The 19,480-nt window shown below is 43.4% G+C and overlaps 1 protein-coding gene across 1 annotated transcript in view; it reads right to left on the bottom strand.

Annotated features, from left to right (window-relative positions):
- Positions 1-19,480, bottom strand: part of usp5 (ubiquitin specific peptidase 5 (isopeptidase T)) — a 30,364-nt gene that overhangs the window by 7,610 nt on the left and 3,274 nt on the right. Inside the window, exons 3-17 of the mRNA XM_080767668.1 lie at positions 19,228-19,285; positions 18,803-18,930; positions 18,001-18,146; positions 15,959-16,143; positions 12,943-13,037; positions 9,799-9,992; positions 9,030-9,101; positions 7,977-8,064; positions 5,481-5,606; positions 4,917-5,070; positions 2,726-2,894; positions 2,237-2,325; positions 1,638-1,766; positions 632-775; positions 93-235 (exon numbers count right to left, since the gene is read on the bottom strand). Of these exons, the coding sequence (XP_080623794.1) occupies positions 93-235; positions 632-775; positions 1,638-1,766; positions 2,237-2,325; positions 2,726-2,894; positions 4,917-5,070; positions 5,481-5,606; positions 7,977-8,064; positions 9,030-9,101; positions 9,799-9,992; positions 12,943-13,037; positions 15,959-16,143; positions 18,001-18,146; positions 18,803-18,930; positions 19,228-19,285 (1,920 nt within the window). The remainder of the gene's footprint in view (positions 1-92; positions 236-631; positions 776-1,637; positions 1,767-2,236; positions 2,326-2,725; positions 2,895-4,916; positions 5,071-5,480; positions 5,607-7,976; positions 8,065-9,029; positions 9,102-9,798; positions 9,993-12,942; positions 13,038-15,958; positions 16,144-18,000; positions 18,147-18,802; positions 18,931-19,227; positions 19,286-19,480) is intronic.

The following is a 19,480-nucleotide window of genomic DNA, read 5'->3' as shown; positions in this document are numbered from 1 at the left end:
CGTTTTTTGGGTGGCGTTGTCAGAATAACATAACCCCCATCTGCTTGGCACTCTAGAGCCTTTATTCTGACGGCACCAGAGGCGCATCTCACCGTGGCTTTAAGTGCTTTGGTGGCCTGGTCCCTGCTGAAGCCCATGGAGACGATGGTAGCCAGGTGCTCCTCAGACAGGCTCTCTGTGGGCGTGGTCCCCGGAGCAGAGCTACAGCCCGGCAACACCAGGGGGGAGGAGAAGTCTGGAGCCAATCCACAAGAATGAGAGAGCGTTTTAGACGTGCATTTGATTCTGATTTCTATGGCTGCAATCACACATAAAACACATGTCTTGTCCGTGTTTAATTGCCGCTACAATTCATTTCCAATGGAAGTCGCATGGTTTGACGAGACAGCAGAACACAGCCGTCAAACGAGGCCGTCTTGTCAAACCATGAGACTTGCATTGGCAGGACAAAACAGGACAAGACACAAAACAGAAATGCCCCTTTTAATTGAAGGGGTATTATGTAACGGTGTTACACAATTATCTTTCAACCAAAAGCATACAATGGATAAAATGCAAAACTATTATTATTATTAATATGATCATTATCACCTCCTCAGTGAAATTAGAAAATGTACAGTTCTTTACCGACCTGGGTCGTCCATATGGCCCATGACCCAGTTCATGGCAGCATCGATTCCAGTGTTGCCCGTATAGTAGACCGCTTTCCTGCAGGCCTCCAGAGGGAATCCCATCTCGCACAGCTGGGAGACGGTGGAGTCGTCAAGGACCGGGGCTGGGGGAGGGTGGGAGTGTTTGAGAGAAGCTTGAATTACTTGGATGTCTTTAAGTGAGGCTTCAATTGCACTGCGACAAGACAATGTTGTTGTTGTTTTTTGTCTCATTTTTCATTCTTGGGTGGGTATTTCTGATCTCAAAAGAAAGAGCTTCAAGCTCGTAGAGCGCGGAAAAATCTTTGAATATATATTCTTTGAGAGATAAAGTTTTAAACTCAAAACTTTGCTGCTGCTTTTCAGATGGGGGTTCACAGCCAAATAAAGGGGTCCTTGACACGAAAAAGTTTGAGCACCTCTGACTGAGAAACATCGGTCAGGATTTAGAAGCAATTTCTTTTTAGAATCAGTGTCAGGTCTAAATGTGTTAAGTAAATAAACTTAAAAAAAAGCACTGGCAAACCCATCATTTGAAAGTATAAAATCACTGAAAAGTTAAAAAAAATTAAATCACACCCGTGTGAAGTGAGGGGCGCTAATATATTAAAGTCTAACTCATGTTGATTAGGTGATGTAATGTAAAACAAACAGTGCCAACAAACATTAAATGCCATTAACAATAAAGAGACAATATGACGTAATGAGGGACATTATGACGTACATTTTCCCTTCATTGTCAAAGGCGTTTTTTAAAACACAGACATTGAACCAAAAACAAACATTAAACCCGAGCGACCCACGAAACCACACACTAGAACATGAAACACATAACAAAAACATGGGAGGAAGGAAAATGAAGGAGGAAAGATGGAGGACGCGGACGTTGCCAGTGAGGAAGGAGATAAAGGGCAGAAACGACAGACTGACACAGCAGTGGGGAGTAGAGTGAGTCGTCCTCCTCGTTGCCGTGGAAACCCAGGATACCTTTGACCTCCACGTCAGGGGTCATGAGTGGGGGCGGTGCCACCTCCGGCAGAAGCTCCTCCCCTGGCTGCTGGCCCATCCCACGGAGCGCGCTCAGATCCAGTGTATCGGGAACGTCGATGCTCACGTCTGCAAAGGAAACGACACTCGTCATTTTCCATGTGTTGTCCAGCGCTGCCAATAGCCCTCACCTGTGGCTTCATTAGGCTAATTCTAAGTATAGGCCCACTGATTGTAAAGTAGAGAAAGGAAACTGACGGAAGAAAGGAGGAAGGACTTCCAGACGGAATTTCATTGGGGATGTTACGAAATCAGCAGTTTATTTACCGGGGGAATTTTGACTGCGTTTAGTAATGATGATTTTCACTGTATGTTTTTGTAATGGCAATTGTGATTGGATGGGTTGGTTAATAACTGTAATTCTTCATAGCTTTGTAAGGGCAATTAGATCAAAGTTTAATAACTGCAATTCTGATTAGGAGGCTTTGTAACAGTGATTTTGATAGGACAGCTTTGTAACGGCAATTCTGATAGCCACGGTAAAGGCAAATAAAACATTTTCTTAATAGACACATTTGGGACCATGAACCTGTACTCACCCAGTTTCTTGGGGACCCAGTCAAGGCCAAAGGTGAACTTTTTGATTTGGATGACGAGGTGGTCAGGGAAAGAGGCAAAGCGGGTTGTTCTGAATAGGGGGGAAAAAAAGGACAATGCTAAACCAAAACCCTTTGGGGAAAAACTCCCAGATGAAAACCCCCAAATGACTTATGACTACCATCAAAACAAAGGTTTTAAGCACTACTATAGCTTTAACAGCAACCGAAAAGATGCTTTAATTTCATGCCATCAATCAGTTTATCGCATCCCGCAAAATTGGTTATCCTTTTGTCCTCCCCAAGGACAGTAATCTATCCTGTAAGGGAAGTTATACTGTTGTACCATCATATTTCTTACGAGTAAACTGCATTCTTTTCCAGGTGGCTGAATAACTCATTTTTGGAAAGAACCTTTTCATATACGCTTCTTATAAATTATGGGGAAACTATATCCAGTATGTGTGCATTTGTGTGTGTCTTTCTCCTTACTTGGTAGCGGTGGTCTTGGCCTGTACGGCTGAACTCCAGAAGTCTGTAAGGACCTCTGGTTCACTGAGAGCAGCCATGCAGGCTGTGAATGGGATCTGGGCACGCACCGTCGGTGGAGGGTTCGAGGGGTCAGCCTCTTCGCGCCGACGCTCCGCCTCCTGCAGCTCCTCTGTAAGGAGGACAGAGATGTAAAGGTGAGGAAACAAATTACGGATTGACACCAAGGCCAGTGTCCCTCAAGACATTTTTGGCTCAGGTCACCGCCCCTGAAATAACTTTTTTCCATCCACGGCACCCCTGAATTACATTGTGTACACGTGTTGTGAGCTTGGAGACCAGACAGTGGCCTTGTGGTTAGAGTGTCTGTCCTGAAACTGGGAGGTCAGGGGTTGGATCCCCGGCCGGGGTTAAACCAAAGACTCCTCCCTGCTCGGCACTCAGCATCAATGGGTTGGATTGGGTTATACCAAAGACTCCTCCCTGCTCGGCACTCAGCATCAATGGGTTGGATTGGGTTATACCAAAGACTCCTCCCTGCTCGGCACTCAGCATCAATGGGTTGGATTGGGTTATACCAAAGACTCCTCCCTGCTCGGCACTCAGCATCAATGGGTTGGATTGGGTTAAACCAAAGACTCCTCCTTGCTCGGCACTCAGCATCAATGGGTTGGATTGGGTTATACCAAAGACTCCTCCCTGCTCGGCACTCAGCATCAATGGGTTGGATTGGGTTATACCAAAGACTCCTCCCTGCTCGGCACTCGGCATCAATGGGTTGGATTGGGGGGTCAAATCAACGAATGATTCCCGAGCACAGCGCATGCTGCGGCTCACCGCTCCAACAGACGGGTCGAATGTGGAGAACACATTTCACTGAGGTAACGTGTGACTAACCGTACGACTTTGACTAGATCTGCAATTTTTTTGGGCCCGCAAGTCAGCCTGTGCCCGAAGATTACGAGTATAGGAGCTTGCTCTGTCCCTTAATGGTATTTTGGTCCAGTGTCACCCGCTATCTATTTTGCAGACATCGGTATTTATTAATTGTCTAGTCAAATAAGTTATTTGACGTTATAAAACGTCAAACTAACTGATGAAATGTCTGTTCTTGTTGCAATGATAATTGGAACCTTGGGGAGGGTGGGGCGATGGGGGAATTGTAATGAAAATAAAAAATGCTTAATAAAAACTTGGTCACAAAAAAAAAAAAAGTTATTTGACTTGTGCCAGCCATCGTGCGTGATTCCATTTGATCGTTCAGTTTCATCACAACACAGCAAATGTGGTTTCATCCGATTTCCCGACATTTCATTATCGCTTGATACCGTTTCATTGACTGCCACGCACAATACCAAATGAAAGCTTGAAATACGTAGATCACACAGCACTTTGAAATGTTAAAAATGAGCGAGATCTAAACGAGTTGTGACTCAATGAAAAGATGAGTGTTCTTGGTCTGGAGAGACCAAGAACACTCTGTGCCTCTGGAGAGAAGGAAAAGATAAGAAAACGGCACGGGGAGGGGGGGGGCAGCACAAGTCAGGTGCACAAGTCAGATGAAAAGAAGCAGCTTGGACTCCTCATGCATAGAAGGAAGCATGAGGTCAGTCCGCTGCGCCCCCAGGTTGGCAGAGGAAGTGTAGCGCCCCAGGATTACATTAGATAATTGACACTGGGTGAATAAATGAGTTACAAAATTGTGGGATAAAACATTAAGGACTTAATTTGCTTAAGGAATGTAGTATAACATATCTCAACTAGAACAGATACAAGCACAGTCACCCCAATTAAGTAAGCGCCTCATTTTCATCGTTTTGTCACATTGTACAGTAATGCCTGCAGACGGTTAGGCAATGTTAGTACGCAATTTCTCTCTGGAGCTTGAGTTCATTCTTCCTACTGACCTGTGTTGGTGGCCTGGTCCATGGGAACAGGTTCTACTGACCTGTGTTGGTGGCCTGGTCCATGGGAACAGTTCCTACTGACCTGTGTTGGTGGCCTGGTCCATGGGAACAGTTTCTATTGACCTGTGTTGGTGGCCTGGTCCATGGGAACAGGTTCTACTGACCTGTGTTGGTGGCCTGGTCCATGGGAACAGGTTCTACTGACCTGTGTTGGTGGCCTGGTCCATGGGAACAGGTTCTACTGACCTGTGTTGGTGGCCTGGTCCATGGGAACAGGTTCTACTGACCTGTGTTGGTGGCCTGGTCCATGGGACAAGGCAGCTGGAGGATGTAGTCCACCCTCTGCGTGTACTTGGCTTTCTGTGACTGCTGACACACAATCCTCTCTTCCACCAGGAACCTGAAGGCTTCAGACGGGTTCTGACCCGAACGACAGTTCCTCTGTGAGGACACAGGGGGGGGGGGGCGAGTTAACACTATGCATGAACAGAAGTTTAAATTTGTGACGATAGCTTAACCCATTTAGAACAGACGTCGAAATTAAAAAAAGGTCTTCTGAAAGAATATATATTCAAAGATTTGTGCCGCAGTCACGATTTTTCAAAAATAGCAGACCTACAAAGCTTGTAGGTCTGCTATTTTTCAATAGCTAAAGTACAACATAATGCTTAGTTAAAACACCAAAAGGGGTTCGCGCCCAAAATGGGTTAAACTATTATATTAATATCAGAAAAGAATAATTCACATGAAGGCTATTGTTGAAATATTTGACTTGATGCAATCTCTAACTAAAAGTGAGTGCAGCAGAATAATTTTGTTCATCAAATGATTGAGACGGACGGCGGATTTACCTCCACCATGTTTATGAAGTGCAATAGGAACTCCTGTGCATCCTGCTGCCGGTTGGTGGAGAACTCCGGGTGGCCTCGTCCAACCAGTGCTTTGAACATGCGTGGTGCAATGCCCACTTGGTCTCCCTGGAATTACAGTATGAACAAGATCCGTCACTGCATTGGGGGACATCGGTGAACCATGTTCTTCCCCCAAATCACCAGTTAAACAGGGAGACAATCCAACAGCCCTGGTTTCCCTGTCTCTCCAGCTCTTTAACTCATCCAAGTTTCTTTTCTTTTTTTTTTTGCCCATGTTAAAGGCGTGTTAAAAGGGCGTTAAACACGTCGTTGTTAAATAAGTCCTTGGCAGTCATTGAGTTAATGAACAGAAAATAAATGTTCAGGTAGCTGAAAATTTTCAGCCCATCAGCAGTGCCCACCCATTTATCAGCTTAATTTCTATTAGTGTTCCAGTTCCAATGTTGTTTACTCATTCCTTTGTCCTCACTTCCAATTGTACTCGTTTATTTATCTGTACTGACTGAGTCCTCTATTATCCTGACTGGATAAAATTGGTTTTACCACCTGAAAATGCATTTTCAGTTTAATAAAGAGCTGGAGAGACTCCTGTTACTGAAAACAAACACTATAGCAATGAGTATTATCAGAATATAGTAGCTCTATATTAAATATCTATATTGTTATACATCTCTGCTGTCGGGAGGAAACCTCATAACTCCAGGAAATGAAAGATATACATTTTTCAGGAAATATATATAACCGTATATTTTTAAAACAAAGCAATAGAGCCTCATCAAAGTTGGTGTTGTGACTTTATATATTGTCAATTACTTCCATTGGTTCAATATTTTAGAAACAACACACAGACGTAAAGGGTGTTCAATAGCACTGATTTATAGCAAAAATCAGAAACGTCAAAAATGGAGTTATGAGGTTTCCTCCCGACAGCAACGATATGTTAAATAGCTTTTAAAACTAATTTTAACCAAATAAAAAATCACTTCTATCTAACCTTTAACACAACAGATCTATTATTATGTTCTCATTGATATACTGATGTAAAAAGATCCCTTCAATGAGAAAAATAAAAAATCTGTCTCAAATTCGAGCATCGCTTTTGGAGTACACTCACGTCGGCATGGCATTTATGAAGTGAAACCAAACACCTGCATGAATTAAATAATATTTATAGGCCTACCCTACACATGTTTCTCTCTCTCCTCGCTTGTCTGGCTGTCATGTCCACGCACGCACGCACGCACGCACGCACCAAGGCTACATGACACATCACAATTGCATCGCCAAGAATGGAATACGTTTGTAGGCTACTATATTAATTTTACCCAGTCGTGTGCAGTGCACGTTAAAGCAGTCGCGTAGCCTAGATAGGCGAAGGCAATCCCAGTGAAACACTGCTGTGAGTGCTGTGGGTGAGTGATGCCTGCACCGCACGTTAATGAGATAACCTGGCAAGGCAGTCATAAATAATCAACATTTGTGGAGTGATTGATGAATGAATCATAAATATATGGATGAAGGCTGGTGTGTGCTGGACTGGTGTCTGCCGTTTAAACGGCGCCCGCCGCGGTCCCGGCCCAGCTCACATAAGCGAGACCCAGATGTCCAGATCTGCCTTTTATCTGTACTGTTAAAGCACTTATTTAAATGGGTGAATGATTAAGGCCCTTACAGCTATAGGCCTATAGCCTACAACTGCAAATAGGCAAGCTATAGTATAGGCCTATGCTTGTCATTGTCACTTGGAAATAAAGGCGTGCAGTCCATTTATGCCTAAATATATTTTTTAAGTATCACAGGGATTATAGGCATCTGATGTCGCGCTGCGCTCCCGAATCATCTCACAAGTGCGCTCGCATATATATGTTTAACAAGGCCAGTAAAGCACTGTTTGATTAAGCATAAACTTGTACATTGTAAACATGTTATATTGTTTTTAATTACTTGTAAAGTTGAAAATCTCTCCTTTTTTTTTACATATACATACATAAACATAAACAGTTTTATATTAACAGTGTAGGAGTGAATACATATTATGTTTAGATGCCTGTGACAGCCTGTCAGCTGATCAAACAATTCTGCTCCGCTTTTCTATGAGAGAAAAACAGGTGAGGACAAAGCCTACGACAGGTCCCGACCTGACGTGATATTTGGCCGGGCGCACATTCAAGGTCATGCGGGAATAATAAATGTTGAATTGCAGTGACGCCACGTTGATAAATGAGGGCCATAGTCTCTAAAAAGAGGAAAAAAATATCAAAATATGTAGTGAAAATATTTTCACTCATTTGGTCCTGACTCAACCAGGTCTAATTTCTCTTTTGGGAATCGATGCTGCTAGTTTGGGAACCTCTGCTCTACCAGATCGTCGTCCTCTGCTTAGATCAAACACCTGAATCCAATTTAACCTTTTATTTATGATAATAATGTGCCATGGTCATCTAAATGAGTTATACGGTGCTAGTTCTTGCTCACCCTGGGTTCAGGCGTGCCAGATTCATCTCCAGGGTCTGGCGCCGGTTTGGAATACTCTCCTGACAGTAGACCGTAACCGAGCTTGGCTCTGTAGTAAACAAAACGGGCATAGGGTTATTATTTATTAGCCTAGATCCGTCATATCCTTTCAAACGATCAAATGGCAATGATCAAAAGGAAATGGTCTCAGTCACCTCTGAGGGAATACACGCATGTGCCATCCCCAAGGGAGGGGTATTATAATAACTGTCCTTTCACAAATACATTTAAATGGTAAACCGTTTCAAGTGGCAGGGTGAGGGTTGTCAATGAAATGATCTGTGAAATAAAATATCAGACAAAAGTGTTCATTTTGGCAGCCAAGTCAATTGAGGTTTAGTTTTAGTTCACATTGAATATAATTATAGAATACACATTGAATAAATGCATTTGATTATGAACTAAAATGTTTGCAGTGATTTCACCAAGATGATTGTTGATGTGTATCAGATTAGAGGCTCGCCGTTTCCATGCTTAGCACTCCAGAATACCAGTGACGTTTTTATAAAAAGTATTATCCAATGATGTCCGAGCCTAGTTTATACTGTATAAGACAAGTTATGGCTCATGACTCATAGCTCTGGGCATTTAAACTCAATGACAAGCATCCTGTGTCCATGGACTATTAGAAGAAGAATGTACAGTATCATCTCCTTGAGCAACACATAACACTGTGAGACATTAATGACATGTTGTGAGCCGCTGGAAAATTCAGGAGGTATGAGCCAAGTCAAAGTGGCTCACGGCCTGTGAGACCTTCCAAATGAGATCCATGAGCCAAAAAAACCTGGCTCACAGGAGTCGTCTTGCACAGTACAAATTAGGCTTCGGGGCTTTAAAAATCAAGCTCATGACCTCAGTAAGAGAGTATCTCTCAAAGTTCTACTGTACCGTCTCATAGGAGTAAGCAGACATTATTTCACGAACCCATTCTAAGGTAAATTTAATTTTCTTGATGTAACCCAGTCTCAAGTTCTCAACTGGGGTCCAGTGGCTTCTCACGAGGACACTCACACTTGGGTTTTGAAGTCCTGTGTCGGATCACTAGGTGCTTCATCGAAGATCTTGTCAATGTTGGACACATACCTTAGTCAAAGAAGAAAATAATTTTAAGAATTGGCATTTAGTATCTTTTTCCACATAAAATAATATCAGTCAAAGTGATAAATCTGATCATTAAAGTTAGGCAGCACATGCAGTGACAAACAGATAGTTGTTCCCTGCCAGGCCAAAGCAAGGCGTGGCTGAGACTATGTTTTCTACTCCCCCCAATCCGTCCATGTTTGTAACTGTTTGTGTGCAGCTAATCTCCTGGCACTGCTGGGCTGATCAGTGCGGAACTGAGCACATTCTTTCTAATCGGCCTCATGGTGGCACTATAGAACTCTTGCAAGGCCAAATCTCATAAAATTCGTGACACATTTTTCTCAGCATCTCTCTACTGATGCATTTGCTGTTGCTTGGGCTTCATACAGATTCTTGCACAGGACAGTGACACGGTCACTTACTATAGCATAAGCTATAATTCCAACAACTTCATTACGGGGATCAAGCCAGGAGACCCGAAAGACCCGATGGAGAACAGTTTCCGTTTTCTGGTCATGGAGGCTGCAAATTCACCCACCATTTTAAGAAACCGAGGAATTGAGACCGGAACACAAGAGGCAAGAGAGAGAGAACGAGAGAAGGGAGAGAGAAAATAGAAAATGGGAGACATTCGCAAAGCTCATCATATAGGATGAAAAGTGAATGAGACGACAGCGAGGTGTGGTTTTATACTGACTTGCTCTGGAAGTCGGGCACGGTGAAGAGCACTTGCATGACGGAGTTGAGGTAGCAGCTGTTGCCGAGGTTCTTCATGCCGGTGAGGCCAGAGCCATGCAGGGGCCGCAGCGTGGTGCCCGACTCCTGGATCACCTCCCACTCCCCGACCCGCTGGTTCGCCGCAATCTCCAGCTCCGTCATCGTTCGCTCCGTCTACAGATGGGATGGGAGAGCAGAGAGAAGGGGGTGGAGACATGACATACACTTCAAGACCTAGTCTCACTCTCTGAAAAGGAAAGCTGTGTGTTTTTTAACCAATCAGAAAGTCGCATCCCTCCAGGCTATGAGACGTAGCTCTGTCTCATGCGCGACACGTGCACATGCATGCAGAGTGTTTGTTTATAACCTATAATGTATTCAGATACATATTCTAGCGTGCTGATTACGTTTAAAACGAGTTGACACCGCCTGGATGTCATCTTGAATGAGACTAAAAACTGAGTAGTTCGGTCATCAAAACCAGCTGTGTGTGGAGGACGCAGCAATGGGAATCAAAAGGTGAATGAAATCCAGCTTCATCAGCACGTTTCGTTTGTTGAAACCAAAAACAAAATGAGCAGACAATATTGGACCTGGAACACCATAATATTTAAGCTGACTCTTTGGAACAAATTTTTTTTTTCTCTAACAAATCAATTACCTCCAAACCTTTAAAGTTTGGAGAAACTTTTTCACGGATAAGCTTCAAAAACACATTAACCAAACAAAGGACGAGCAGGACTAAAAGATACAGCGAACTTCATTTATCCCATGGCAGGAAATATAACACTGCAGGACCAAGGAACAAAGGGAACACATAAAAATACAATAGTGGATACCGATACAATAGAACAGAGAAATGCAGTAAGGTCAAAATCCAATATATATATTTTTTGTTTTCAAACGCATCAGCGTGTTATGCATGTTGGCAGGTCACGTTATCAGGGGGAGATGAGTGGAAGAAAAGGGACAACGTGCGTGAAAACACATACAGCTGGTGAGGAAAAACAATTTCAGAGGTGTGGCGGACAAAAACGGATGGGGAGAGGCCAACTGAGTACAGAGGGGGAGAAGAAAGGTCTGCCATGTTAATGGTTAAAAACAAGTGAAAAACAAGAACTGCCAAGAGCGATGTATAAATAATACAGTAATAAAACAGTTCCATGACAGGAGTTAAGATGTAAGGGGGGCGTTCAATAAAAAAAAAGCCAAAAGCGTTAAAGAGTTTTAAGATGATCTACAGTCCCTATCGCACTGCGGTTGAATTTCAGAAGCCCTGCTTGTAACAGCGAGTAAATCGAAGGTGGCTCTTTGAGGCACAACAGCCCATACAAATCTGGAGTACTGCCCGTGGAGAACCGTTCAATATCTCTCAGCCATTTGGTCACACTCACAGTACAGTAATGTTGGTGCAAGAGGACGGGCAGAACTGGGCACAGCCCCATTCCACCTTTCTCTTCATCTCTCACAGAATAACAAACCAGCTCACCCACCCAATTGCACTCATTGCAGTCACAGTCACATAACCCTGACATGCTGCGTCCCAATCTGTAGTAGTGAATCTCTATCAGCTTTTGACACAGCGGAACACCGGCTTCTCATGGACATCCTTGAGACCGTGGCATCATTGAGACAGCACTAAAGTGGTTCTCCTACCTAGATCTACCAGGTTTCTTGGAAAAGGTTTGCGTTCATTCACCCATAGCCTCCAGACTGGAGTCAAACCAAACATGACTACTGTAAATTCCTCCTTGCTGGCCTAAATTATCCATGATGAGGCATTATGCCTGGCCTGCTTCCTTCAGTGGCTCCTGGTTACTGCACGCACAGACTACAAAACGCTAATTTTAGCCTACAATGCAACTGAAGCCATGGCATTCACAAACCGACAAGGCATGAAGGCAACACTACAATCCATCCCACTCACTTTAGATCAGCCTAAGACAGGAATGCTGTAAGAGCCTTCCCTAAAACACTGTAGACACACGTCCTAGACTCTTCTCCCTCCCAATGTGTGGAATCCCAGCCATAACTGCAGTCTCACTCCTAATATTTGTCCGTAGTATTCACACACACACACACACACACCTCTAGTTCAGATTACACCTCAACCCCTAGCACTTCACTATCCTACGCATTTATTTTGACTGATGCTAGTCTACTATGATGATATATCTTGGTCACTTGTTCTCATGTTTTTATTTCAAAGATTTGTTTTTCTCAACCGCAAATGTGACTCTTATTTAGACAGATAGGTTCATTGTTTACCTGGTATCTTAGTTTATTTGATGCACTACACTGTTCTCTCTGCACTCCCCAAGGCATGGGGAGTGTATGTTTTGCACTCCATCCGTCCGTTCGTAACCCGGTCGATGCCACATTTTACACACACACACTCCCTGGATGCCAACGATGAACCCCAAAATTTCCAGACGGCCTGTTATAGCGTCACCAGGAGGCCGACTTTTGACAAACACATTTTTTTTTATTACTCCTCCAGATTCTGTCCAAAAATCCCGCAAATCGTATGTGTTCAAGATGGATCTATCCGATATTTCATATTACATCCTAATTGGCTAACATTGGCTTTCAAAGTTTGCAGGATTGGCCCTTTTGAAACAAAAAGCCTCAAATCATGAACAATTTAGCAATTTACGTGAAATCTTTCACAGACTTTCCTACTACTAGGCTGAGGAATATATCCCACCCTTTTCACATTGGCTTGTTATAGGGCCACCAACAGGTGGATGTTTGCAAAACACATTGTTTTGGAACAAAATGCCTCAAATCATCCAATTGCCATCAATGGTGTAAGAACAAATGGCACCCTTTATCACATTGGCCTATTATAGCGCCACCAGGATGCCACAACCTGACCTGGCCTGGTGGAGACCTGTGCAAAGCATTTCCAGGGGTCCCCAGCCAAAAACGTTGAGAAGCCCCTGCTGTGGATAAGATTGTCTGCTAAATGCCTAAATTGTAAATTGTAGACGGGGGTGCAAATCAGCAGGCAGTACATATTAAACATTAGTAGGGAGGCATAATGCATACAGTACAACATACACACAGGAAAGACAAGTGCTGGCAGGTAAACCAGCATACGTTATGTGTGTACTGGTCCTACCTTCTCCATGGTCATCATGTCGATCCCAAAGTGAGATAAGTGCTCTGGCAGCTTCGGATCCAACACCATGTCATCCTCATCATAGGAGTACACATCTGGGGGGGGAAACAGTCCATCAATAAAGATTTGTCTTTTTTAACCCATTGATGATGGGAAGCCCTTTTGGTGTTTTAAGCATTATTATTATACTTTACTTTACTACTTATTATACGTGCTACGACCTTCTACGACGTAGATCTGCTATTTTAGAAAAACCTGTGAAAATGTGTCGCAAATCGTTGAATTTATATTGTTTCACAGTGGGGGGTCCCGAGCCGCGGTGAAGAGAAAGCCACCGCTCCAGCCCTTCTCTGTTTTTACTCACCACCGCTCAACGTTATTTCAGCTCCGGTGGTCAGCTCACCACCGGAACGGTGGTCACCTTACCACCGAAAATCCAGACTATGAATAGGCCTTTAGTTGACCCAAGGTCCCCCAGGGCTCTGTGCTAGGTCTGGTCCGGTCCCCCAGGGCTCTGTGCTAGGTCTGGTCCTCCTCCTCCTCCTCCTCCTCCTCCTCCTCCTCCTCCTCCCCCCCCCCCCCCCCCCCCCCCCCCCCCCCGAGCAGATCTACAAGCTCATACGAGCCTATAGGTCTGCTATTTTTGAAAAATCAAAGACACTTTTAGAATCTGATCTCAGGTCAAAATGGGTTAATAATGAAACTGTCAGGATGTAATAGACATTTTTAGAATCTGATCTCAGGTCAGAATGGGTTAACAATGTTCATATGTGGGACAGACTTGACGTCCATACCCGTGCCCTAGTTTGTATGCAGGCCACTAACTGCACAGTCTACACGTCTGATCACTATGCACAACACAATGTCATCGTCACTGCCTATAACAGACACTTGACAATCATGTATTTTCAATTTCCCCTGCAGTCCACTCTTTTGAACAGATCAACCAAGGTCCTAGGCGTGTAACATTTTTTAGAATTGGTAGTCTCTTGCCCCCAATTCCTTGGGACACTTTCTTTTCTTTCCATAGTTAATGCCTTTCAACAAAACCCAACTTTCCATTTAGAGAGAATAAGGTTTCGTAGAGTAGAATGAACTGGATGACCTCCATCTGTCATCTGGACAGAGGTTGCCATATGGCAAAATATAGAATCACAATTTCTTTCATACAGGATCACAATCGACTATTTTGCGAGTTAATGAACAGTAGAATTAAACATACTAAAAAATATATATATATATATATTCCCATAAAATAACAAATTATTGTCTGACTGGAATATTTATGGCATACTTTTTGTTTGGGGACTTGAGGATAAAGACTTTTATTGAAAATGTTTTGAAACTTTGTAGTACTTTTTCCACGAATGGGAGACACTACATTTGAATGAAGTGCTGCTCAAAACCTGCAAAACAACACACACCATCTGCAAAATCACATCATTAACCACCATCGAGCACTGTCTGCAAGGCTGCAGCTGCCCACCGGTTCTGCTCTGTCCCATCATGGATCTCAGTCTTCCATTGATGGTGCATTCAATTGATTTATGGTACTGTATCAGATTAAAAGCCTTCCTCAACTTCCTTTTACATTGCGTTGTGTAATGCATCTCAATTGCGCCACTCAGTGGCAGTAGGTGGTCTTGCAGCTGTTCCTTTTTTAGGTTAAAGCAGAATTATCCTTGCTGTTTGTTGCCTTGCATGGTGTAAATCCTAAAATTGATGCGATATCTTCAGCTGTTGATTATAAATACTGTAATGCAAACTAGTCTCCTCAACATTGTACAATGAAACAGGTCTCAAATAAATTCTTTAAGCTAAAAAAAACATATATACCCCTAAAGGAAACTAAACCTACAAATAAAAAGGTATAATATAGTTACAGTGGGGGTGCTCAGCTAAATGACAGAGTTAGGAGGCAAATGGTTCCATTTGTACATTCTCAGAGTTAAAATAACACAGATTATATTGTGTAGATTGGGGTCCCGGAGAGGGGGTGGGGTCAGTCTGTGGCCTAATGCTAATCAAACAAAAAAATCATCTGCTCTAATGCCTTCATTAGACTGGTTTGTTTTGGCCATGTAGCAGCTGGCTGCGTAATTGCAGCTCATGCACAAATGTGCTGGAATCCCCTCACTCAAAGTTTGACTGTGCTTTTTCTTTTGAGGGTGTTAAAAAGGTTTGTCGGGTAGACATCTGACATCAATGTTCCCAATTCAGTGTTTTGCTAAATCTAAACCACTTCAATACACCAATGTCAAATTCCTTTTAGGACCAACTGGTCCATGTTGCCACCCAGTCCCATTGTTGCCAAACAAAATAGGGGGAGGGATCATTGAAGGAGTGTATGAGCAAAAAGAACAGATCTACAAGCTAAAACGCATGCTAGACTGTACAACAGTTTTTTTTATGACACCATTGCTCTGTAGAGTATAAATTAAGGCACAGAACTGCGGCAATTGATAGAATAGGCACTGCAGTACAATAATAACAAACGCATAATAAATCCTCCCCATAGACTGAGACAGAGGGGCGCCGTCTCAATCGAACTTCGCAACGTTTGCCACGGCAACTCGCTTGCTTTAGGTTGCTCGGTAAAGGAAAGGAAAGGTACTATGTTTACCCAGGGTAACTGGACTAAGCTCAAGAACTTGTTTACAGCCAGGCCCTGCTCATTGAACATTTCATGGTAGAGGTTCAATGCCTTGTCCAAGGGCACTTCAGCTGTGGTCATTTTTAACGTGCCGCTCCGGGGATACGAACTAGCGACCTTCCGATATCAAGATCCCTCCGCAAACCGTTCGGCCACCGCTGCCCCTATTTGGCGGCTCTCGTGGCTCAAGTTCGCTGTCGCAGTCTATGGGGGAGGATTTCAGCGCAATATGTACAGGTACGTATTTTGGGGTTTTCTAGCAGTGCATGTACGGAATTGCCAATCCAATCACGGCAGCAACAAACATAATGGCCATGACAATGAACCAAATGTAATGTTTGGACCCTGAGATTGAACCCTCACCTGCTCCATCAGGGGTGATGGTGCCCAGTTTGACAGCCAGCGGATGTCCCGTCTGTTGGAAGTAGACCAGGGCGTGGTTGTTCCCTCCAGTGCCGTCAAAATAGCGGCGGCCACACAGTATTTTACCGTCCGTCAGGTTCATCCACAGGTTCTCCTGCAGGTCGCACACCTCACACCGCCAGCCGCTAGAGAGAGAACAACAGAAAAGGTTAGCGTTGCCTTGGCTCATTTCGATCATGATTAAACTAAATAACAATCAAAGCTATGAAGGAATTAAAGGGACACTTCACCCCTTTTGCAACCAGATCTTATTTCAAGGATGTTTGGGAGACACAAAACACTTTCCTGGGGGTTTTTATGTGGGTAATGTGTGTTTTTAGATATTTTAGTATTTAAAAGTGTCCATGATGTCATGGACACTGGGCTCACGGCACATCCTTCCTGGACTGTCTACAATTCCCATAATGCTTTGGTGTACTGCTCCTCCTTGTGAATAGGGGGAGGGCTGTGTTACTGAGACAACATGTAGTCCAGGAAGTAGGTGAGCGCTGTGTCAATGACATCATGGACACTTTGAAATACCAAAATATCTAAAAACACATGTATATTACCCACATAAAAACCCCAGGAAAGTGCTTCTTGTCTCCCATACATCATTAAAATAAGATCTGGTTGCAAAATGGGTTTAATGGAATTCTTATGGTAGTGATGGACCAGTGGCTTTTGCAGAATAAAGGTCGTTAGACGGGAAGCGACCGTCGTGTCTTGGAAATTCATTTTCAATGAGAGGCGGGTGATTATTTTGGACAAGCGGAGAAGTTGAGGGGCGTTGCCGCAAGCGGTCGCGGTCCGGTGAAATTGTCACGCATGTGCTCCTTTGTGCACACGCCCATGGGCGGCAAGACCTGGACTGTGGGCAGCTGTTTTTTTCCCCCACACTACACGGGCCGCACCCCTCATGTGCAAAACGGGTAACTGATCCAAGTAACGCCTGAGTCACTCGCTCCCCGTCGGAAACGGCGTTTGTAATCATTATTGCAGAGCATGTTTTTGTTCAATTGTATTCTCAGAGTTTTCTCACACACACACACAACTAGAAGAGAAGAACTAAAGTGATGAAATCAGCTCTTTGTCATTGCTTATAGTTTCAAGTTTGACATTCATTAATTCGGGGTGCATACTTAGTTTAGACTAGTCATTGGTTAGACATGGGTTAAGGTTAGGTGTGCTGCCCCGTGGGAGGTTAGGGTGAGGGTTTGAGATAGGTTGTAGTTGTAGGACTAATGACTGGTCTAACCAAATGACTGGTCTAAACGAAGTACTGTCTAAACTAAGTACTGCACCATTCATTCAACCTTTATTTAAATTCTCTGTAATGCACCAATGGATGCCAGGGTGTTAATTTTAAGTTTTTGTTGCAAGAGATTCCAAGAATCAATGCTGAAAGCAGCCTTTCCAAGTTCAGAGTTTGCAAATGGGACCAGAAGGCCTAGCCAATCACTAGAGCGAGTTACAAATGCGACTAGGTTTCTGATGTAACATGGATGAAATACAGTATATGATGGTCATTTTCCGACCAGGGCTTTATATATGAAGAGGTGCCAATGATTATTTCGTCTTTCAGTCAGAGAAGACCAGCCCACGTTATCATACTGGACTGATTGAATAGTATTAGTCAGAAGTGTAAACACTAACAGAACAAGATAGTCAGACATTTAGGCTAAAAGGATAACACAAAAACCACCAGGTTAAATTAACTAGTATGGCCATCCACAACATACTTGACCTCACCTCACTGTTTGAGAACCTCTGTTCTAGGTAACATTTTGTTATCACAGGCATACACCTGCACTCGTACAGTATGTCAGTCTACATGTTCTCTCTCCTGTGCCTCCCATCATGCTTTTCAGCCATTATTAGGTTTATGATATGGAAACACTGGAGCCTTCTGTCTACAATTCACCATTTCAATTTCAATCTGATGGAAGGGCCAGAGTAACTTGGACTAAACGTAGCCGGGTGGAATATCTCTCCCGTCTCACCTGGGTAGAATTTTGACCCCGTTGTCCAGCTGTTTGAGGTCGTTGGCGTGCCGAGACTCCTGTCTCACCTCTCCGTCCCACTGTTGGACCTGCAGGGCGTGCGACACCGAGTCTGCCGCCCTAAGACCATCCATGGACAGAGACACCTGGGAGAACAAACAGAGGCTAGGACTTCTCTACAGTACACCACTGACACACTTTCAGACCCACTGCATTCTGCACTGGTTCATTTGCCAGTGAAAGTATGTAGTGTCATAGATATACCTTTATGACAAATGTGCATTTTGCACTCATGAGTGATGATGATGTGAACACGCCATTGCTACCTGCTTTGGTCTTATCAAAAGGTTTTTCACTGGCATCAGCCAGTCAAAAACCTTTTGATAAGACCAAATTAGTTTATTAATTATTTGGAGTGTTTATAATCTAGGAACAAAATAATTGTATTGTCGTTTGTGGCCAAACTATTTTTTCTTCAACAGTCTGTGCCTGGGAATTTAATCATTAAAACTCATTAAAAGACAATTACTGTTTACTTAAGATGGTATTGTGTTTGTGTGTCATGTTCATAGTTTCAAACATTCTTTACTCTAGTAAGTATAAGTATCATAGGGTAAAAGAAATATTACTGTGCATCCGTTTTATTCAGATAAAAGCATTTGTTTTATGCATGGCTGAAAACAAAACGCAAATCAGTCTTTAACGAACAATGTGTGTTTTTTTGGCATGCATGCTTATTGCATGCCGTTGTACCTTGACATGGTGCTCTGAAAAGCAACATGTCAGTGGACAAGTGTCTCACCCGCTCTCTTACAACATCGGGCATGGTAGCAAGGTCATCTGATGTCACTTCCTGTCGGTCCGGGAAGAGGACAACTTTTACATCTTCCTCATACTGCTCCTGCTCCACATCAAATCCTCCTTCGATTCCTAGGCGAATGGTGAATGAGGCCATGGTCATTCTTTAACAAAGGACTGATACTATCAGGATTGCGTTTGTGTTTTCCTCAACCATAACTATATCTGATGATCAGTTATAGTACTTAGCTTGTGCACAAGCACACTCGTGTTTGTGTATTTATTGTATCCTGTTGCATTGGAATGCTACAATAGTGAAGGCAAAAATGAATTTCCTTGTGTACACAATAAAGTCAATATTGTATTCACGCTGTACACGTGATATTGTGTAAATGGCTGTTTTTGTGAATTCCACTCCCATGCACTTACCTATAGCCAGTCGGGTTGGCTTTTTCTTAGGTGGGTCAGAGTTATTGTCATCTTCCTTCTGAGGAGGAAAAAAGCATTGGGAATCACCAAATGTGTCCTCCTGCTATACAGACCGATGGAGACAACGCACCTAGATGATGCATCATTAAGCAATCCACTGTGCTTGGTTTCTGGCCGTATTCAACAAGGCAGCTATGTAAATAAACGTAATGAATGGTGAGCGGGTCATTGTTGAGAAATAAACGTGTTCAGG

Source organism: Protomyctophum bolini (genome assembly GCF_963924005.1).
Source record: "Protomyctophum bolini genome assembly, chromosome: 7".
NCBI classification, from domain to species: Eukaryota; Metazoa; Chordata; class Actinopteri; order Myctophiformes; family Myctophidae; genus Protomyctophum; species Protomyctophum bolini.
Note: the sequence above shows the minus strand (reverse complement) of the source record. Positions and strands in the feature narration are given on the sequence as shown.